Source organism: Dipodomys spectabilis, unplaced genomic scaffold (genome assembly GCF_019054845.1).
Source record: "Dipodomys spectabilis isolate Male_0828 unplaced genomic scaffold, ASM1905484v1 ptg000030l, whole genome shotgun sequence".
NCBI classification, from domain to species: domain Eukaryota; kingdom Metazoa; phylum Chordata; class Mammalia; order Rodentia; family Heteromyidae; genus Dipodomys; species Dipodomys spectabilis.
Genome location: NW_024870707.1, coordinates 648,388 through 670,442, shown reverse-complemented (window position 1 = coordinate 670,442; position 22,055 = coordinate 648,388). Strand labels below are relative to the sequence as shown.

At 51.8% G+C, this 22,055-nt stretch overlaps 1 protein-coding gene across 2 annotated transcripts in view; it reads right to left on the bottom strand.

The window, feature by feature from the left end:
* Creb3l1 (cAMP responsive element binding protein 3 like 1) overlaps positions 1 to 22,055 on the bottom strand; it is a 38,426-nt gene that overhangs the window by 2,042 nt on the left and 14,329 nt on the right. Inside the window, exons 2-10 of one of the 2 annotated variants that reach the window (XM_042676097.1) lie at positions 14,054 to 14,282; positions 10,271 to 10,449; positions 8,990 to 9,068; positions 7,426 to 7,583; positions 6,680 to 6,829; positions 6,482 to 6,540; positions 6,264 to 6,332; positions 3,582 to 3,681; positions 2,692 to 2,818 (exon numbers count right to left, since the gene is read on the bottom strand). In XM_042676097.1, coding sequence (XP_042532031.1) covers positions 2,692 to 2,818; positions 3,582 to 3,681; positions 6,264 to 6,332; positions 6,482 to 6,540; positions 6,680 to 6,829; positions 7,426 to 7,583; positions 8,990 to 9,068; positions 10,271 to 10,449; positions 14,054 to 14,282 — 1,150 coding nt within the window. The remainder of the gene's footprint in view (positions 1 to 2,691; positions 2,819 to 3,581; positions 3,682 to 6,263; positions 6,333 to 6,481; positions 6,541 to 6,679; positions 6,830 to 7,425; positions 7,584 to 8,989; positions 9,069 to 10,270; positions 10,450 to 14,053; positions 14,283 to 22,055) is intronic. The other variant, XM_042676098.1, reaches the window with a different exon arrangement.

The following is a 22,055-nucleotide window of genomic DNA, read 5'->3' as shown; positions in this document are numbered from 1 at the left end:
GGCAGTACTAGAGTTTGAGCTCAGGACCTTGTCATTACTAGGCTATTGTTTTACCACTTATCAGCTCTTTTTGCTTTTGAGTCATTTTTTGAATAGGATCTAATTTTTATGCCTGGGCTGGCCTAGTAGCCAGTGACCACCCCCTACAGACCACCTGTAGGATGACCACCCAGACAATTCTCCTATTAATGCTTCCTTCCTGTTTATATTTTGTGCAAAGCTGGGATGATGGGTACACACAACACTTTCTAGCATTTTATGGGTTAGGATGAAGTCTTGCTAACTGGCAAGGCTGGTCTCCAACCATGATGCTCCGGATCTCAGCCTCCTGAGTAGCTAAGATTACAGATGTGAACCACCATGCCCAGCTGGTAATTCTTTAGCTCTGCTTCCCAGAGCAGGTAGTCAATGCTCCAGGATGCAAGATGAGTTGTTCTGTACTAGTCCTTGCAAAAACCCAGGACTTCCCAGCTCTGGGATCTGCCGTAGGCTTCCAGCCACCCTCTCCATCCTCCATGATCTAAAAGTTTGTCTGGAAGGCCTTCCTGATATTGTGCAAGGCACCAGCTCCGGATATCAGCCTGCTGATTTCCAGAGTGCTCCCCTTCCAAAGCCATGCCCACCTCTTGGCCCTGCCTAGACACCAGCCTGAGGGGCTACATTCACTGCAGGCTCCTTCCTGCTCCACTTCCTCTCACTGGCTCTGTCCTTCAACCCGACCCCATGGCAGCCATCTCCTCTCTCATGGGTTCTTTAGGTTTGGAAGAGCAGCTATGTGGCCTTGATCCCTGCTACCCCCCCCCCCCCCCCGGCAGCCATCCCCCTCTCCTTCAAGGCTTCTCATCCTTGCTCCCCTCCTCCTTCCCCCTTCTTCCCTTCTTCCCTTCCTCTTCCTCCCCGGTTTACTTTCTCCCTTCCAGGCCCTCAGGGTCTGGTTCATCCTCCATGCACTCTTCATCCTTCTAGAAACCCCACCCTGTTTTCCTCTCTGTCTGAACCTCCCATCTGTTTCCTCTTCCTCCTCCTCCTGTCATGCTTCATATGTGCTCCTAGAAAATGATGGATAGCCTGGAAGTTCTTCTATAGGTCTAACTGAAGTATCCTTTGCCTATTGTTTGCTACCCTGGCTCTCCCTTTACCACAGATGTAATGGGGCTTTTCTTTCTTGTTGGGATCTTCCAGAAGGGAGGGAGTGTGCTCCCTTAGTACACGCCAGCTTTTCTCTGTTCCCACCTCAAGTCTTCACAACAATCATATTTAGGGAGGGCTGCTCCTGTTTTCCAGAAATTCAAGCTTAGAGAGCTTAAGGTGCATGCCCAGGGTCACACAGCAAATGGCAGTGCTGGCTGAGACAATCTAAAGCTCCATGTTCGGAACCACTGGATCTCACAGTACTACACGGGGAGAGCAAGTATCTGAACCCCCACCATGACCACCCCTCCTTTGCCAGGGGTCCCCTTCCTGTAGGTGCTGAGTACTGCCTCAGAGTTTTTCTAGTGTGGTGGTGGTGGTGGTGGTGGTGGTGTGTGTGTATGTGTGTGTTGGTACTAGGGCTTGAACTCAGGGCTTCACTCTTTCCCTTAGCTTTTTTTTTTTTTGGGTCTGGTCGTGGGGCCTGAACTCTAGGCCTGGGCTCTGTCCCTCAGCTCTTCAGCTCAAGGCTAGCGCTCTACCACTTGAGCCACAGCGCCACTTCCGGCTTTTTTCTTTTTGCTTATGTGGTGCTGAGGAATCGAACCCAGGGCCTCAGGCATGCAAGGCATGCTCTACCACTGAGCCACCTTCCCAGCCCCTCCCTTAGCTTTTTTTGCTAAAGACTGGCACTCTACCACTTGAGCCATACCTCCAAATCTAGTTTTTTTTTTGCTGTCTAATTGGTGATAAGAGTCTCACAGATTATTCTGCCTAAGATGGCTTGAAACCATAATCCTCATATCTCAGCCTTCTGATTAGTTAGGAATACAGATGTGAGCTACCAGCAACCTCAGAATCCTTCCTTCCTTCCTTCCTTCCTTCCTTCCTTCCTTCTCTTCCTTCCTTCCTCCCTCCCTCCCTCCCTCCCTCCCTCCCTCCCTCTCTCCCTCCCTTCCTGTCAGTTGTAGGTCTTCAATTTGAGGCCTGGACCCTCCCTGAGCTCTTTTGCTCAAGGCTAGCACTCTACCACTTTGAGCCACTTTGAACCACACACTTCCTGTGTTCTGGTGGTTAACTGGAGATAAGAGTCTCACAGATAAGACTTTTCTGCTGGGGCAGGCTTTGAGCCGTGATGCTCAGATCTCAGCCTCCTGAGTAGCTAGGATTACAGGTGTGAGCCACCAGCACCTGGCTCAGAATCTTTCTTAGCACAGTGCTTCAGATAGCTACCATTTTACTGGAAATGGTGTTGAGTTGAAACTCATTTGCTGTCCCAGTAGTGAACTATTCATGCTGCTGAGTGAATGAATAAAACCACCGCCATAATCATCTCTGTAGGTCTGATCTAGAACATTCTTTTTAGTACATAAGCCCACCTCCTCCCAGTGATTTCTGAAGCTCTTGGAGAGGTAGAGCAGGGAACAGGAGCTTTGTGTCCTGGTCCCAAGTCTACCATTAACATTGAACAAATCACAGTCTCATCAACAAAATGAGGAGATGGGAGAGGATGAGGCCAACTCTGAACATGGCTTCTGCCCAGAAGCTGGAGGTACTCACTCTGACTGGCTGTGTAGACACTGTCAGTGGCAATGGGGTCTTCCTTCACAGTCTGTGAGCCAGAGGAGAACTCAGGAAGGCAAGGCACAAGGGAGCCCAACACCAAAACGAAGCACAGAGCTGCCACCTGGTAGTGGACAGACTGGCCATTAGATGTGGGACAGGGAGGGGCTGCCTGGCTGGCGAGTTCCTCCACTTCTTCTCCCACAGCAGCTTCAAGAGATCTGGCCTCATGGGAACAGGTGGAGGCTGCACAAGCCACCCCAGTGGACTAGAGAGGGCGCCAGAGGCAGCCCTAGGAAGAAGAGGGGGAGTGCCAAGGAGAGGTTATTATCTACTGGGTGAAGGAGTCAGGAAAGGAAGAATAGGGTTGGGAGATATGGGGATCACAGCTAGGATCTAGGAGCGGGGGGGGGGGGGGGACATAGCCTCAGAAGGGAGAAAGGAGGAGCTGAGAGTTGGGGGAGCCCCAACTAGGTTCCATCCCTTAGGATTTCAGAGGCCAGCTGTGCTCAGCCAGAAAAGAGGAGAGAGGCAGAGGCCTGAGCCATACTCTGGGTATCTAGGGATTAGCTCAGGATTATCCTAGCATTCATTCCAGAAAGAACGATGCATATCCAGACCTCCCTGAATCTCCCCTAGTCCATCACGCCAATGGCCTGCAGAAGCCATCTCCCTATGGGACCTACCTCTGGCTGGGGTCATCAGGGGTCAACCTGCACACCCAGTATAGGATATGTTGTAGGGCCTTGTGTTGTATAATGAAGAAGGCCGAAATCTTTGAAGGCCAGGGCACCACAATCCACCAAAGTTTAGCCCGCCTTCCTAGAAAACCAGCCTAGGAAAGAGCTGTCCTTCCATGGGCTTGTGCTTGGGGGAATGGCACCTACCATGAGGCAGGTTCCAGTCTGGGTGGCAGCCATCTTGTAAGGTCTGGAGATCTTGCTGGTGACCAGAGTCTGGAGTTTCTGCAGCTGCTGGAGCAGGGTCCTAAGGAGGGTGCAGTGGTCACTGAGGAGACTCCAACCTAGCAGCCATCTCTGCCTCCTGGGGCTCTTTCCCAGGATGGGGATTCTGGATGGCTCCTGACTTGGCCTCTACGCCAGTTCCCCATTCATTCAGTCAAGACAGAAAAGGTCACCTCCCGCTTGGCGGCTCTCTAGTATGGTTGAGGCATCTGTGGCTTGCCTGAGAGTGGATAGCTTGGTTACTCTGTGGGAGCTCAGAGGTGCCCTGGGATACAACGTAGCCAAGGAAGAGGCAATGGGGGGGGGGGGGGGACTGGCCCCAACTCAGGGAAGATATCGACCACAGCCATATTGACTTTCCCTCCTTTGCAGTCCATAACATTCTTAGCTCACATGGGCAAGCCTAGCCCAGTGTCTGGTAATTCCACCAGTAAATGGCACTTATTGTTTAGGTTAATTTTATTGCTGTTATCACAACACTTGTAACCATCGTTTATTTGCCTGTCAGTCTTCATTGCTAATTGTGGGCTCCCTGAGGGCAAAGACTGGGTCTCACCCAACACTGGAATCCTCTGGGTACACACACAGAGTTTTGTTTTGTTTTTTTAAAGTATCATTGCTCTCTTGCATCTAGCAGGCTGGTGCAGTTCCAAGAGTGAACAGCAGGTGGCGAAATAGCTCCAATGGTTCTATTGGGGCAAGAGGTAGAGGGGTGAGGTGTGAGGGCTCCTCTTTCCTGCCCAGCTGGCGGTAGAGGGAAGGGGGGATTTTCCAGGCCCGTTAGAGGAGTGGCTGGATCCCACTGAGAAGCTATGGCACAAAAAGGAAGAAAAGAAGAGAGTCTGGACTTTTACTGTATGCTAGGCTGTCTTCTTACTGTAATTATTCTCAGAAAAATGTTATCCCAGACCTACCCTGAACTCATGGCTGGGCACTATGAAGAATTTAGAGTGGGGTTCAGGTGTCTCACACCTGTAATCCTAAATACTCAGGAGGCTAAGTTCTGAGAATCTTGGTTCAAAGCCAGCCCAAGCCAAAAAGTCTGTGAGACTCTTATCTCCAATTAGCCACCAGGTAGTAGAGCTCAGGTAGCTCAGGAAGTAGAGCATTAGTCTTGAGCAAACAAAGCTCAGGGACAGTGCCCAGGCTCTTCAAGTCCAGAACCAGGGACCAAAAACAAAACAAACAAACAAAAAAAAGAATTTAGAACAGGAGCTGGAGGCCTGGCTCTGGTGGCAGAGTACCTGGCTAATAAGCTGGAGGGTCTTAGTTCAAGCCCTAGTACCATTAGGAAAAAGAATAAAGAAAATGTTGGAATAATTATAAAAAAGGGAAAAGAAATAAATACGGATTTAGCATTCTAAAATCTCCAGCATTGTGCTAGGCCCTTTAATTGCACCACTTCAGAACTGAACCTATGAATAAAGCTTCTAACAGCCCCTATTGACAAAAATATAAAAAAAAAATTGGAGCCTAGAGGTCTCACAGCCTCCTAAAGTCACAAAAATGGAAGAATGGGACAAGAACCTAGAGCTGTGACTTGATGCTACATGCCAGGTACTATACTAGTGTTTCTTTTTAAATTTTCTTTCTTCCTTCCCTCCCTCCCTCTCTTCCATTTTTGTTTTGAGACAGGCACAAGATCATTCTGTGGCCTAGGCTGTCCTGGATTTCATGATCTTCCTGCCTCTCTGGTCAATTGACACTAACATTCTGACACTAAGTTTCTCAAACTTAACTGTGCATGTAAACCCATTCAAGGTTCTTGTTCAAATGCAGCATCTGATCCAGAAAGACTGGGGAGAGTCATGAAATTCTGTATTTCTTACAAGTTTCCATACAGAACTGATGGGGAGAAGTGGCCCTGAGTAGCTTTGAGTGGTCCTGTCCATAATCCTAGCTACTCAGGAAAGTGAGAGCTGAGGATCTCAGTTCAAAGCCAGCAAGGGCAAATCTGAGAGACTCTTCTCTCCAATTAAACAGAAAACTTAAAAGTTGGACTGGAGGTGTGCTTCAAATGGTCGTGTACTAGCTAAGAGAAAAAAAAGCAAGCAAGAGCTTGAGACTCTGAGTTCAAGCCAAGATACTGGTGCACACACACACACACACATACACACACACACACACACACACACACACACAGATTTTACACCTTAGGAAGCAGTGGTTTACTTGCAGACTTGTTAAAACAGATTGTTGGGCCCTCTCCATGGAGTTTCTCAATAGACTCTGCTCAAGGTCTGAGAACAAACATTCCTAGGGGATGCTGATGTGTGTGTGTGTGTGTGTGTGTGTGTGTGTGTGTGTGTGTGTTTGTGTGCGCATGTGCGCACAAAGGGGTGTCTATGGACCACACCTGGGGAACTTCTGCTCCATATCATTTCACCTAAGCATCACACTACAGGTGTGTAGTGTCTTGGGCAGGCGATGAAGTCTGGGAAGGCATGGAGAGCTAGGACATAGGAGGCTCTGGGCTACAGGGGTTTGTTTTGGGGGTATCCTGCTGAACTTCTCTCCTGCCTCCCAGCTCCTAAAGTTGGGCAGAGCCAGAGGGCGGGCTACGGTGAGCCAGGGTACCAGGAGGGCACTCATGTTGCCACCCACCTGTTGGCATTCTCCAGCGTCTCCACTTTCTTCCACAGCTCATTGTTTTCTGATGTAAATGTCTCCACCCTAGAGAGGCCAAACAGGTGTGGGTGGGGGTTCAAATGCTGCTCCTTGGCCCCACCAATCATGATTCTACTCCCTTTACCCCATTCCCTGTGTCTAGTGCCCCATGAGAGAGGGTCAGGCCCAGGCTCCACCCCTTCCAGGACCCTTACTTCTTTTCTAGACATTCCACGTACTCTTTCTTCTTACGCCGGCTTTCCTGGGCAGAAATCTAGATGGGAAGGTCCAAAATGGGGGGGTTACGATCGCCACATATCCACTTCCTGCTCCCCTCCAATTTCACCTCCCCCCACAACCCATCAGAAAATCCTTCAAAACCCCAGGGTAGGGAGGGGTGTTTCAGGCTTTACCTTGTTCTTGATTTTCCTCCGGACTCTCTTCAAGGCCTTCTCCTCTGCTTTGGTGAGGGGCAGCTTGGTGGGGATGGGGTAGCCCTCGGCGATCAGGGTCCGCTTCTCCTCCTCGGTCAGGAGCAGTGGCCCCGAGGTCCCCTGCAATTTCTGTAGGAAGCAGGAACCAGCTAGTCCTGGGTTCAGATTTAAGCTGTGTCCTGTACGATTTGTGCACTGTAACTCCCGAGCCTTACTTAGATTCTTCCTGAGGGTGGGGGGAGGGTATGTGTGTGCCCTGGAGTTCAATCTGGTAACACAGTAGCAACTGCTAAAATGGGGCTTGAACACAGGGACACACTTAGGGCATTGTTGGGGAGGGTGCCCTGGATACTGTCCTAGAATTCTCAAATCTCATTTGTCCCTAAACAGCACCTTTCTGTGCCCCATCCCCAAGGCTCAGGGGCCTGTGCTTTGTTGTCCCTGACTATAAACTTTGGCAGCAGCCTGGGTAATCCCTCTAAAGCCCAGGCATATCAAGTTCCAATCCTGGCGCTGGGACCGTCTAAGCCTTGGGGATCTCCTGAGGCCTTGTCTCCTGGGGCCTTGTCCTTATACTTTCCAGGGAGGCAACTCCCTAAACTCTGGTGGGAGGATGAGGGAGTGAGGATCAGACTTGGAGCTCCCTAACCCTCCCCACGATCAGTACAGTAGAGGGATTTCCTCAACAGCTCCGGATTAGGATCAGCCCACCCCCAGCTCCTTACATGAGGGGCAGTGAGGAGCGGGGAGGTGGAGATGGCCGTGGAGGAGCGGGCCATGGGCCGGACAGGGCTGGAGGGGGGCAGAGAGCGGGGACTCTGGGAGCCATCGCTGTCACTGCCGTGGCTGCTGGGGGGCGTCGGAGGCATCTGTACCAGGTCTTCTGGGAAGAGAAGGGGACAGGTTAGAGCAGGGTTGTGTCCCCGCTCTAACACTGTGACAGGGTGAGTTCAGCCGGGCCCCTAGGCTCCTTACACCGCCATGGGGCTGGGGGGGTGGGGGAGGGGAGCAGACACCACAGACAAAGGATGGCTCAGCTCAGAGAGCCATGGGCCAGCTCTTGTCATTTTGCCCTTCATGTGGGTACCCCAAGTGGTTTCTCCCCCACCTCTAGCTTCACAGGATTTGGGGCTTTTAAGTCCCAGCTACGTAAGCACTGAAGTCAAGTTCTTTTTTTTTTGTACAAGTACTGTGGCTTGAACTCAGGGACTAGGTGCTATTCTTTAGCTTTTTCACACTAGACTAGCACACTATCCCTTGAACCATATCTCCACTAATGGCTTTTTTTTGGGGGGGGGGAGCTGGTTAATTGGAGATAAGGGTCTCATAGTTTGTCTGGCTGTCTGTCTGGGCTGTATTTGAACCACAATCCTCAGATCTCAGTCTCTTGTGCAGCTAAGATTACAGCCAAGAGCCACTGGCACTGAGATGTAATTAGGGTCTTAAAGCAGACCCACGGGGCTCAGGCTGAGGAAGAAGCAATCTCTCCTTTCCTTCCACCTTGAAATAGGGAGCCATAACCACTCAGGGTTTGCGTATTCCGTGTTAGGGAAGAGCAGGCGCTGGGATTTCAGCAAAGCAGGGTGGAGGGATGCCATCTTCCACCATGGCATTGGCAGGAAGATTGCCAGTTTGTGGGTATATGGAAGAGGTGCCTGGAGTCCAGGCTCAACCGAGGACCAGGAGCTCAGATGCTGGGAGGGCCGCTAGATTGGAAAGCTTCCCTTATCAGTTCCCTTTATGGCCAACTCCAAATAACTCGTGTGTCTCCTTCTCTTGTCTGGTCTGCAAACGAGCTCACAAAAGTACCCTGGGTTGCTGCTGTATAATTAATTGGTGGTTTGCCCGTGATGATCCTGGAAACTCTTTAGTCTACTGTCTTTCTGTTTTCTTAGTGCCTCAGACTAGATGATGCTGTCCAGTAGGTTCTAGTTCGAGGATGAATAGGTGATTAGATGGGTGGACAGATGGATGCTCTAGATGGATAATGGATGGATGGATGAGTGGGTAGATGATGGATGGTTGGTTGGATGGCTAAACAGTGGATGATGGATGGCTACTGGACGACTATTGAGTGGGCTTCAGCTAATGAACGGACATCAGGAGGGTGAGAGAATGTAGATACAGTAATGGCAGTCACAGATGCGGTAAGGGGCACTCGATACAGAAGAGGGAGCATGAGTGGAGGGAAGTAGGTGGGGAGGATATCTGGTTCAGAAGTCAGGACTCTGAAGGACACTGGTGGGCTAGGCCAATAGTGGAGGAGAAAAGAGCCCTGGACACACTCACCTGGTGTCACTTTAAGGAACTGGTTCACCTCCTGGGGCTCTGCTTTGATCACTGGCAGTTGAGCCATGTCTCCTGGAGCCTGGAAAAGAGACAGCTCCAGCTCCATCCACTGCCCCTCCAGTCTACCTCCCTCCCAGAGGCTGGTGTTTCTGCCCTATAGTCAGGGAGGTAACTGGGCTTGGGGGTGCTGGGTGCAGCAAGAGGGGAAGAGAGGTAAAGCCTCATGCTTGGAAAAGCCAAGCTACACTCAAGAGGGGAAAATGCGGCCAAGTAGTACAGTTCAGAACTTAAGCTCAGAGGAGGAGGTTTTCTATGGCCTCTAAGACCAGGCCTCCTGGTGGAGGCTGACCCTGGGCTGATGGTGAAGGTCACTTAGGTGTTGCTATGTGGATGCCATGAGGATCTGAGGTGCTGTCTGGCACACAGTAGCTGACCAATGAGTGGAAACAGTAGATAAAAGGAGGGATTACTTGGTGGGAGACTCCGAGAAAGTCTCTAGAAACTAGGGTTTGAAATGAGTCTTGGTCTAGAATCCAGGCAGAGAAGTTGAGGCAAGGAGATGGCTTAGTGCGTTTTAAGCAAGAGACTGATGGCATCAGATTTTCTTTCTGGGTGGAGACAGTACTGTGGATGGAATTTGGGGCCTCTCCCTTCTAGGCAAGTACCCTGGGGCTTGAGCCACATCTCCCTGTCTTTTTGTTTTGTTTCTAGTTTGTTTTCCAGATAGGGGTCTTACTGTGTGTGTGTGTGTGTGTGTGTGTGTGTGTGTGTGTGTGTGTGTGTGTGTGTGTGTGTGTGTGTGTGTGTGTGTGTGTGTGTGTGTGTGTGTTGGGCCTTCAACTGAGTGCCTGGGATCTATCCCTAAGCTTTGACATCCAAAGCTGGTGCTCTACTACTTGAGTCACAACTCTACTTCTGTTTTTTTTTTGTAACATCATTTTTGTATTTGCATGTTGTATTCCCCTTCCTTTCTTAAAATCCTGAAGCTCTGAGAAAAGGAAATGGCCGGGGCCAGCTCCATCTCTGAGATCCTAACTGGCCCTCCAATGCCCAGCCCTTCCTGGTGCCATCTTACTCTTATTCAGAAGCAGCCAGCTCACCCTGAGGTCGCCGCAGTTTGTATCCATTGTAGAAAGGCAAAGGGCAACCAGCAGGGAGGCAGAGGCCTGGCCTGGTACTTCTAACCCTCAGCCCTGAGGTTGGCATTGTTCCCCTGTTCACAGAGCTGCACAGCCCCCCCCAGCCCTCCCCCCTCGGCTCCTACCTGAGTCCCAGGCTCACCTGGTGGGGGATGGGCAGCCTGGACAAGGGGCTGAGGCCCAGCAGAGGGGTGGTGGTCATAGCAGCAGCAGCCATGGCTGAGGAGGCGGCCAGAGGGTCCATAGGCAGCTCTGGGTTCTGCTCCTGTTTCACCATGATTGCCAGTTTGTGACCCAGTGCCCAAGCACCATGCTCCACGTCTGTGGAAAAAGGCAGTAACCCAGGCTCAGGGGACTCTGAGCATACAGCTCAGGTCCCCTCCTGCTTGCTGGCAGCTGATCTGGAAAGGATTATGGAGAGGTGCTAGGGTACACCTGGAGGTGGAAAGGAGAGATGGGGACCCTGGTGAGGTGGAAGGGCAGTCTGGGCAAAAGCAGGAGAGGTGAGGGTGTCTTCTACATTTAGCAGTATAGGGACTGGGCTGGGATGCTGGACATGGACCCTCCAGCCTGGCTGTGTGACCTCAAGCAAGTTGCTGATGCTGGACAAGAAGCAAATGTTCAACAAATGGCAGCCAGTGTGAAGATAGTTATTGTTATTCCATAAACATCTGCGGTCCCAGGTGCTGGGGATCCAGTATGGAAGGGAACACTCAGGGGTGTGGAAGATGGAGTCAGAGAGGCCAGGGGAGTGGCTGTGGTGTTGTATACCTGCAATCCCAGCACTCCAGAGGCTAAGGTGGGAGGAGGGCACCATGAAAGCTAGCTGAGGCTCTACAACAAACGCTGTCTTTAAAAAATAAAACATAGGAGCCGGCGCCAGTGGCTTACGCCTGTAATCCTAGCTACTCAGGAGGCTGAGATCTGAGGATCCCGCTTCAAAGCCAGCCAGGGCAGGAAAGTCCCTGAGACTCTTATCTCCAATAAACCACCAGAAAACCGGAAGTGGCGCTGTAGCTCAAATGGTAGAGCGCTAGCCTTGAGCTGAAGAGCTGAGGGACAGCACCCAGGCGCCCAGAGTTCAAGCCCCATGACCAGCCCAGCAACAATAACAACAAAACCCATAACCCTCTCCCCCCAAAAAACCCCCAAAACCAAAACAAACAAACAAACAAAAAAACAGAGAAAGGGAGAGAGAAGCAGCAGGCAGCATGATGGCATGGCCTTGGACCTGGCCTGGAACTGTGACTTTACCCGAAGGTAAGGATGTCCTCTTTTTTCTTTTTCTTTCGGTATGTTAGTGGAGATAAGAGTCTCATGGCCTTTTCTGTCCAGACTGGCTTCGAACCCCAATCCTCAGATTGGATTACACACATGGGCCACGAGCGCCTGGCTCCAGGGATGGAATTTGAACATGCACAAATTCATAATTTTAAAAGAGATCCTTCTGTCTGTGAAGGAGAAGATGGAGGCAGGGAGACCTGCCATCAGAGGCTGTTAAAAGAAATGGTCCAGGCAAGAGAGGATGAGGCCTGAACACAGGCAGACAGCCGGGATGGAGAGGAGAAACTTAGTAGAGGTCAGTTTGGAAGGACACAGCCAGAGCTACAGGCTGTGGGGCCCTGGGAGGCATGTGGAGGATGGGAGGGGGAGGGGTGCTCAAGGGTCCCCAGGGCAGAGTTCACTTCTACCCACCTAGTAGGTCCTCTGGCCTCCCCAGGACTACAGGGCTCTCTGGCACCATCCTTTTCTGTGGATGCTTACAGCCTTCCACCCCACCCCCTGCCCATGCTAGCCCTCCCTGCCTGGATGAAGAGAAGCCGCAGTGAGTGGCGGCTGGAGACAGCAGGCTGGGGAGGTCTGGAGGAGGCTCTGGGGCTCATTAGGGCGAGAGAGAGGTCAGTGATTCCTCTGATCCCACCTCAGAGGCCAGGCCGCACCCTACTAGAAGCCTGAGTGCCAAGGGCTAGAGGCTACCCTCATGTCCCAGAATGCCCACAATTTCCCCAAATTATAGGGCCAGGCTGCTGGCCTCCGGGAAGCTGCCCCTGTGAAGGGCCACAGACAAATTGTTTTAAAAATAGAAATGGGGCGGGGCGCCAGTGGCACACGCCTGTAATCCTAACTATTCAGGAGGCTGAGATCTGAGGATTGCGGTTTGAAGCCAACCCAGGCAGAAAAGTTCCCATGAGACTCTTATCTCCAATAAACTACTCAAAGAAGTTAGAAGTGGCACCCTGGCTCAAGTGGAGAGTGCTAGCCTTGAGCACAAAGAGGCTCAGGGACAGCACCCAGGCCCTGAGTTCAAGTCCCAGGACTGGCAAAGAAAAAAAAAGAACTGGAGTGGCTAAAGAGGTTCTGGAGTAGCTTAGTAGAGTGGATGGAGAACCTCCCAGAAGGCCAGAGGAGGGTTACACTCCACACCCAAGCCTTTCCCCAGCTCAGGGCTAAAGATCTAGAAGCTTTGCTGAGGCCAGTGCTCAGTAAGCAGCTGGGACCTTGGCAGCCACAAACCCTGGAGACACATAAAAATCTATTATGGTAGGGGTGCCAGTCTTGCTCAATAACAAGCTCTGGGCCCTTCAAGGGTAACTCAGATTCCTGCACACAGCATGTCTAAGACCCTGATGCTCACTTAGTAGCCAACAACTGCTGTTTTCCATTTAACAGAAGAAAGAATTAAGAAACTCATTCAAAACCAGGTGGTGGTGGCTGGCGCCTATAATCCTAGCTACTTAGTAGGCTGAGATCTGAAGATCTGGGTTCGGAGCCAGCCCAGGCAGGAAAGTTCTTGAGACTCTCATCTCCAATTAAAAAGTCAGAAGTGGAGCTGTAGCTCAAATGGTTGAGTACTAGCCTTGAGAAGAAGGCTCAGGGATAGTTCCTAGGCCCTGAGTTCAAGCCCTAGGACCAACACACACACACACACACACACACACACACACACACACACACACACACACACACACACACACACAGACACCAAAATTTCTCCTCCCTCCCTCCCCCCCTCTCTCTTTCTTCCCTTCCTTCCTTTCTTTCTTTCTTTCTTTTTTTCTTTCTTTCTTTCTTGTCCTGGGCATTGTCCCTGAGTCTCTCTATGCTCAAGGCTAGCACTCTACTATTTGAGCCACAGCACCACATCTGGCTTTTTCTATGTATGTGGTACTAAGGAATCGAACCTAGGGCTTCATGCATGCTAGACAAGCATTCTACCACTTAGCCACATTCCCAGCCCGCACCTCCAGAATTGCTTGGAAATCTGATTCCACAGGCTAGGCTTTTTTTTTTTTCACCTGTCTCTTGCCTGGTGCTGGTGGCTCATGCCTGTAATCCCAGCTATTCAGGAAGCTGAGATCTGAGGATCATGGTTCCAAGTTAGCCTGGGCAGGAAAGTCCATGAGCTTCTTATCTCAATTAATCACCAGAAAACGGGAAGTAGAACTGTGGCTCAAAATGGTAGAGCACTAGCCTAGAGCAAAAGAGCTTAGGGACTGTGCCCAGGTTCTGAGTTCAAGCCCCACAAGTGACAAAAAAAAAAAAAGAAGGGTCTCTTTGTATCTCAGGCTGACCTGGAAGTCCTGCTTCAGCCTCCAGAGAGCTGAGATTATAGGCAAGTCCCAACCACACTTAGCCAGTGGATGCCTTGCATTTCTAATAGGCTCCCTGCTGATGGTCTGAGAATCACACTTTGTGAATGACTTTTTTTTTTTTTAACCCGAATTAGCAAAACAACCTGCTATTGAGAAGTGGCTCAGAGATCCAAAAGGTAGGGAACTGGGACGCCCTGAGGGTTATGGGTGGCTCCCTTGGGAGTCCTAGGCTACAGGTGCTCCCTCTTGTCCCTTAGAAGTGTCCACCCTCCTGGGTCTTCTGGGCCTGTGGTGCCCCTGGGCCTGCTCTGCCCTCGGGCCCTCCCACTTACCATGGGTGGTGTCCTCCATCTTAACGGGCACTAGGGGGCTCTGAGGCGCAGAATCCCCGCTCAGGGAGTAGCTGTGCTCCGCCTGGATGCCTGGCGTGGGGGAGTCCAGTTCCATGTCCAGCAGAGGGCTCTTCTCACCCAGCACAGGGTCATCAAAGAAACTGCTGAACAGGTCATTTGAGAAATCCTCCATGTTTTCCACGAAGTGGTCCAGGTGCTCTGGAAAGTGCTGGAATGGGGAGGAATGGAGGAGAGGGGTTGAGTGGGGTCACCTCTTCATTCCTGTTCCCCTACCATTCCTATCTCATTGTCACCTGGGGGAAAGCAAAGGAAGGGGTGACATTGTCCAAAAAGAATTGTCCTCTTTACCTGACTTAAGAAATGGGACAACCTTAATAATAACAATAAATATGTATATATACATATACACACACATATATATTGTTGGCTGTGGGGCTTGAACTCTGGGCCTAGGCGCTATCCCTCAGCTCTTCAGCTCAAGGCTAGCGCTCTACCACTTGAGCTACAGTGCCCCTTCTGGTTTTCTGTTTGTGTGGTGCTAAGGAATTTACCCCAGGGCCTCATACATGTGAGGCAAGCACTCTACCACTGAGCTACCTTCCCAGCCCCAATTATATCTTTTTAAAAAGAAAAGAAAAATTGTATGGTCACCATGCATCTATTTCCCCACCAGCATCAGGCTCTGGTCATTTTTTTTCTTTTCTTTTTCTTTCGCGCGTGCGCGTGTGTGTGTGTGTGTGTGTGTGTGTGTGTGTGTGTGTATGTGTTGGAACTGGGGCATGAACTCAGGGCCTTGGCTCTGTCTCTTAGCTTTTGGTTTTCTTTTTTCCTCTCAAGGTTGGCACTCTACCACTTGAGCCACAGCCACAGGTCCACTTGTGGCCTTTTACTGATTAGATGGAGATAAAGAGTCTTACAGACTTTCCTGTCCAGATCGGCTTCACTCCATGATCCTCAGATCTCAGCCTCCTGAGTAGCTAGGATTACAGGTGTCAGCCACCTTGCGCCTGGCAGCTCTGGTCCTTTCTATGGTCACCATTAGCACAGCTACCTCTGCTACCCTCTCTGCTCTCCCCAGTATCGAACTCAAGTGAGCTCTGCAAAGACTCCCAGGCCCCAGTGACAGGATCCCAGGAGCTGGTCACATTGTACCTAGCTTTAGTGTGCATCCCAGGCCCCTCTCACCACCTGCCTAAGATGAAGTGAAGACTAAGAGAAGAACTATCCCTAATGGTAAGCACATATCCCAAGGGGAGTATTAATGACATGGTGTTATCTTTATTTTCTGATTTTTTTTTTTTTGGCAGTCCTGGCTTCAACTTGGCTTGGGCGCTGTCCATGCTCTACCATCTGAGCCACAGCACCACTTCCTGCTTTTTTGAGAAGTTTATTGGAAGTAAGAGTCTCATGGAGTTTCCTGCCTGGGATGGCTTTGAGCCACGATCCTCAGATCTCAGCCTCCTTAGTAGCTAGGGTTACAGGCGTGAGCCACTGGTGCCACAGCATCACTTCTGGTTTTCTGGTAGTTTATTGGACATAAGAGTCTCATGGACTTTCCTGCCCAGGCTGGCTTTGAACCATAATCCTCAGATCTCAGCTTCCTGAGTAGCTAGGATTACAGGTGTGAACCACTGGAGCCCAGCTTGATTTTTTTTTTTTTTTTAAAGAGAAAGGATCTCTATGAAGCCAATACTGTTGTCCTGCCTGGCTTTGAATTTGTGATCTTCCTATCTCAGTCTTCCAAGTTCTGAAATTATAGCTGTGCATCACTACACCAGGCCCAAAGCATTCTTTATGCCAAGAGCTTAAGCTCTGGAGCCCGCTGCTGAGGTTCAAATCCTGTCCTACATACTTCCAGTATGACTCAGGACTCTGCAGACTGGGGGTGATGACTCATTATTGGATTATGAAATCAATTTAGTGGGTCATGACCAGAATCTTTAGAAGTCTACTTAGAAAATTTTTACTTTCACACATAACCCTTGGACATATTTATGGGGTACAGTGTGACATTCCAATACATGTGACCAAAACATATGACCACCACTCCAGGGTAATTAGCCCAGCCATCTGCTCAAACATCCATCATGTCTTTGTGATAGGAGTGTTCCAAATCTTTTCTACTAGTTTTTTTTTCTTTTTTTTTCCCCAGAGCTGAGGACCGAACCCAGGCCCTTGCGTTCACCAGGCGGGCAATCTTCTTCTGCTGAGCTAAACCCCCAGCCCCTCTACTAGTTATTTGGAAATACACAATTAGTTGTCAAGCACAGTTGTCTTACTGTGCAGCTATAGAACATTATACGTTACTTCTTCCTCCCACAGCTCCCATGAACCATCCTCTCTCTCTACCCCCTTTTCCTCATTGCTCGTGGTGACCACATTCTACTAGACTTCCATGAGACCAACTTCTTCAGCTTCCAAAAAGGTGAAGACATGGAGGATTTACGGCCAAAGTCCAAGGGGAAAAAAAACCCAAAAAACAGACTATCCACATGCCGGTGGCTCCTACCTGTAATCCTAGCTACTCAGGAGGCTGAGATCTGAGAATCAAGGTTCAAAGCCAGCCCAGTCAGAAAAATCTATGAGAATCTTATCTCTAATAAATTACCAAAAAGCTGGAAGTGGAGCTGTGGCTCAAGTGGTAAGTAGAGCACTACCCTTGAGTGTGTGCACACACACAGATACACACTCAGACAAAGCTCAGGGACAGTGCCCAGGTCCTGAGTTCAAGCCCCAGGACTGGTACCAAACAACAACAACAACAAAAAAGAGCAAAATAAGAGTAGAACATACAAGAGTGCCTTGCCCATTTGAAGTTGAATACCCAGGGAATTTTTGTTGTTGTTGTTTTTGGGCCAGTCTTAGGGCTTGAACTCAGGGCTTAGGCATTGTCTCTTGGCTTTTTCGTGTGTGTGTGTGTGTGTGTGTGTGTGTGTGTGTGTGTGTGTGTGTGTGTGTGTGTGTGTAGTTGGAGATAAACTCTGAAAGACTTTTCTGACTGAGCTGGCCTGGAATCATGATATCCTTCTGAGTAGTCAGGATTACAGGCATGAAACACCAGCTTCCAGCTCTTGGTGAAACTTTTATGTCAGTTATGTGTGGCTGTGTATGCATGTATTGATATAATGATGGAAAGAGGCTCTAGGTTCAGAGCAATCTTAGGCAGAAGAGTCCATGAGACTTTATTTGCACAAATAAAAGCAGGATCTAGAAGTATGGTTCAAGTAGTAGAGTGCCAGCCAAGTAAACAAGCCTAGCCAAGTGCTAGGCTCTGGGTTCAAACCCTAGTACAGTAAACCCTAGAATCCCTGCCCCCCATTAGGAAGGTTTACAACAGTCTCTAGCATATAGTTGTTACAGAACAAATGTTACATTTTAATATTAACAAAGCATTCCAGAGGCTGACAGATATTAGGTGACTGTAAGTTATATCTTCTCTCTGGAAGGAATTTCAAATGTATAAAGCAATCTTAGAACTTTATGAATAACTGCGGGCTGGGAAGGTGGCTCAGTGGTAGAGTGCATGCCTGAGGCCCTGGGTTCGATTCCTCAGCACCACATAAGCAAAAAGAAAAAAGCCAGAAGAGGCGCTGTGGCTCAAGTGGTAGAGCGCTAGCCTTGAGCTGAAGAGCTGAGGGACAGTGCCTAGGCCCCATAACCGGAACCCCCCCCCCAAAAAAAGAACTTTATGAATAACTGCAGTTGTAATTGGAAGGGGTGGAAAGTTCTACTGGTTGCATGGGTGAGGGCGAGAGTCACTTTCTTTCTTTTGTGGCCCTGACGAGAGGAAACAGTCTCAATTTAGCACAGATTAGCAAAGAAGCTATCTGTCTACGAATAAGATCTATGGCCACTTGGACCCATCTTTGTGGAACGGTCACCCAAGTCACTCTGGGCTAAATTTCTTAAGTTCTCTGTACTTCAAGGAAAAAAACAAAAACAGTTCCTACCCCATAGGATTGTCATGAGGATCTAGTGTTGGTCAGATGCTTACTAGTCACAAGATTACGAGGATAAAATGAGTAAAGTTCTACAGAGCTCTTAGGAGAGCACCTAGTAGGAAGTGAGTGCTCAAGGGTTGTTAGTTATTAACATTATGAAAACCGCAGCCATGCCCACACTCTGGGCTTGAGTTGGAAACCAACAGAGCGAGAGGTGGCTTGGATTTCTCCTCCAAACAAAGCAAGAGGAGAGGATCGTCCTGAGAGACTGCTGACAGGTAACCTCTCACTTCTGGTCTGCCAAAAAGCAATCATTCAACTTATTGTGTGTGTATGTGTGTGTGCTCGTGTGCGTTTGAGGGGTGCCAATCCTGAGCTGGGCTGTCCCTTAGCTTCCCCCATCCCCCAAGACTAGTACTCTGCCACTGATGCCACAATTTCACTTCTGGCTTTTTGGAGAGGAGAGTCTCATAGTCTTTTGCTGTCCAGGCTGGCTTCGAATCACAACCCTCAGATCTCAGCCTCCTGAGTAGCTAGGATTACAGGCCTGAGCCACTGGCATTGTCACTGTTATGCTTTGCCACCTTCTAAAACACTCTCACCTGTATCATTTCAGGTAATTACCCAGTGTTTAAGGACAAGCATTTGATGAGGAACATGAACCAACCCCAGGGAGGCAAGCAGAGACGCATTGCCCACCCCTTCCCCAACAACCACACAGCTTTTCCTGCTTGAACTGCTGTTTCCTGCTAGACTGTGAACTCCTTGGGGGCAGGTTTGTGTCTTGTTCACCTGCTTGGACACTCACTAAATAGGGGTGCAGGGCCAGGGTCTTGCATCCTAGAGAACAATACCACTACTGTATCAACTGTCCATCAGTGCCTGGGGTGGGGGCAGTATCAGGAGATCAGAGGCCTCAGCTAAACAAGTCAGCAGGGACAGCTGCAATTCCCAGACATTAGTGCTTTATTGGGTAACTCCTTCTCCGACGCCCCCCCTCCCCGCCCCCTCCTTCCTTCCATCCATCTATCCATCCATCTGTCCATCCATCTATCCATCCATCCAGCCATCCAGCCAGCCAGTCATCCAGTTTAGCAGCCAGGGCCGTGCTGGCCACGCCCTCTGCAGAGCCGGGCCTGCCCAGCCGGGGGCGCCATCTCTCAACACTCCCCGTAGGACGCTTCCCAGGCTGCCGTGGGCCGGGTGCGGGGGGGGGGGGGGGGGGGCCGAGGAGCAGGAGGGCCGTGAGTCAGCCGCTAAGGTATTTCTCCAGCAGCTGCTGCTCAGGCGATGATGATAAGCGTTTGCCAAGCCCCTTCGGGGGCCTGGGAGAGGAGAGACACTTCCTCCAGACGGGGCTGGGGTCATTGGCTCCGGGATGACGAACCAGGTACTTCTCAGAGCTACCCCGCCCCCTCCTCTTGGCGCTGCCCTCACCGGGGCCTGCTAAGGGAGCCCAGTTGGCCCCGTTTGGAGGGAGGGTGAGCAGCCCCCCACCCCACCTGCTAGAAGTAGCAGCCAAAGCCCAGCAGGACCTGAAGCTTCCAGCGCAGTGGGAGCCAAGCAGAAGGGGAGGGCGGCCAAGGGGCGGCGGGGGGGGGGGGGGGGGACATTCAGATGTTCTCTGCTCCGGGCTTCCTTGGGTGCTGGGTGGACAGTGGGCCCGTTCCATCACGCCGAGGCTCACCTCTTCTCCCCCCTCCCCCCCCCCGCCCCCAAGGACTCTAATCCTTGGCCCACTTCCTTCTGACACCTAGCTCTCCCAGCATCTCAGCGATGGTTTAGAGGCCCAGGGACCCGAGAGGGCTCCTGATCCACGATTTGTTAGCGAGAAAAGTAAGGTCCAGAGAAGGAAAGCCATCTACCTAAAGCCACACAGCGAACCGGTAACGCATAGAGAGGGGTTCTTGGCGGCCCTGGGGCTGCCCCAGGGTGTGTTCCCCTTGTGGTTTCTATCCTAGCTGCGGGGTACCCCCTTCCCTGGAAAGCCCACTCTAGTTCAGCCCTCCCTGGCTTCAGCCAGGCCTCTTGTCCCTCATCCCAAACTAACACACTGTTTTGGAAGGGTGGGGCGGGAAGGGCTGGGAAAAGAGGCCTGCGGCCAGGCGTCCACAGACGGCCGACGCTCGCGCGCCAACCCACCGAGGTGGGTGGATGGGGTTCCACCAGGGGTGAGCGGCCTACGGGGTGTCTTTCCAGGCATCGGGGGTGGGAAGCCCGAGAAGGAAGCGTTCGGATTTGCTTCCCTCCTCATTAAAGACTTTTTCCTACAGTCGTGCCAGTATAAGCTCCCTGCCGGCGCCGGCTCCCCTGCGCTCTCCGGCTCGCACATCCGCGCCCTCCTTCCCCCCGCGCCGCCCCCCGGCCCCGGGCAGCACCGCCTCCCCGCGCCCGGGCTCAGGTGCCTGCCCTTGACGTTCAGAGACGCGTCCGGGCGGTGTCCGCCCCCCGCCGCGCCGCCGGGCGCTCACAGGGTTAACCCGGCCCCTCGGGCCCGCCCCCTCCCCCGGCTGGAATCCCGCTCGCTCATTGGTGAGGCCCGCGGAGCTCCTGGCCAATGGGAGGAGGCTGCGGGCCACGCCCGCGGCGGCGTGGACCGGGGTGGGGGGTGGGGTCGCCGGAGCCCGCGGAGCGGGATCGAGGCCCCTGGGAGCGGGTGTGCGTGCGTGCGTGCGTGCGTACTCTCGTGGTCCCGCCTGTTCCCCTCCACGTCTGGGGCTGAGGCCGGGATGGCCGTCCTTTGGTGTCCCGAGACCCTTCTCGGCAGCCCGGCCCCGCCCCCCGAGGAGGAGCCAATACGGAAGGAGGGTCTGCTACACCCGCCCCCACTCCTCCCTCCCTGGCTCGAGCCCCCCCCCCCCCCCCCCCCCCCGGCCCTCCAGCCCCCCTGGTCCTCCAACCTCCAGCCCCCTCCCTCCCCCTCCTCCAGGCCCCAGTCCTCCAGCTCGCCATCCCCCAGGCCTTCCAGCCTCCTGGCTGCTTTTCCAGCTCAGATCCTTGCTCTCTACCTCTAGTAAATCTTACCCCAAGGGCTCACTGGTGGGCGGGCAGGGTGGCTCTGTTCTTGGTAGGGAAGAGGAGAGCTCGCTGGGGCACTAATAGGGCTGGTGCCCGCCCCTCTCCGTGTCCCCTCCACTGTAATCAGCACAAATAGAGCAAATCTGGGGGGATGTAACTATCTGCTGGTGTGTGTGTATGTGTGGGGGGTCCTCCTGGAGGCAGGGCCCTGTCCTCAGACCTAGTTTCTCCACATCTGCACTCTCATCCCTGGCGCCTATGCTCCCCTGGCTCAGGCTAGCTCACTGTGTGCTGGGGAGAGGCAGGAAGGAAAGACGGGAATGGGTCCAGGCTGAGCTGTGGGTTGAGGGATAGTGGGAATCCCTGCAGTAACAGTCCTCCCAAGAGAGTGAACTTGAGATCAGGAAAGCCCTCCCACCATTTCTCCTTGCCTCCCTGGTAGGCAGGCCGCAGACACCCCTCTCCCCCAAACACAGTGACCAGCACATTCCCGGACAGTTACTTGCCTCGTGGTCACTAGCAAATTGCCCCCATGTCAGGCTGAAGGGCCACCAGTGTGAGTCACACACACACACACATACTTGTGTGTGTGTGTGTGTGTGTGTAGTCACAGTTAACCAAGGAGGGAAACAGAGGTCCCAGCTGTTAGCAGACCCACTTTCTAGGTATCTGAGCAGGGCTTGTCCTGAGACACCCAGTATTTGTCTTCTTAGATCTGGACTCAGTCTGCCTTAAGCCAGACTCAGACTCAGGTCCCATTTCAAGACTCAACGTGTGTATGTTCCTCTCTGGACCCCAAAGCCTTCATGGGTTAGTATGTCCCCCAGATGCAGGACAGCTGGGCAGGGTAGAGTCCACTGAGAGCAGAAAATGGCTTTTTGGCCTCTCTGGCCCCCAGAAGGCAGGAAGTCAGCCAGCCCAGCAGGACAAGGTAAAGGCTTGGGGCTGAGGGCGCTGTACTGTTCCAATCTCTTGCCTCATTCTCTCTCCATTTCTTGCAGGCCCAGGGAAGATGGCAGCTG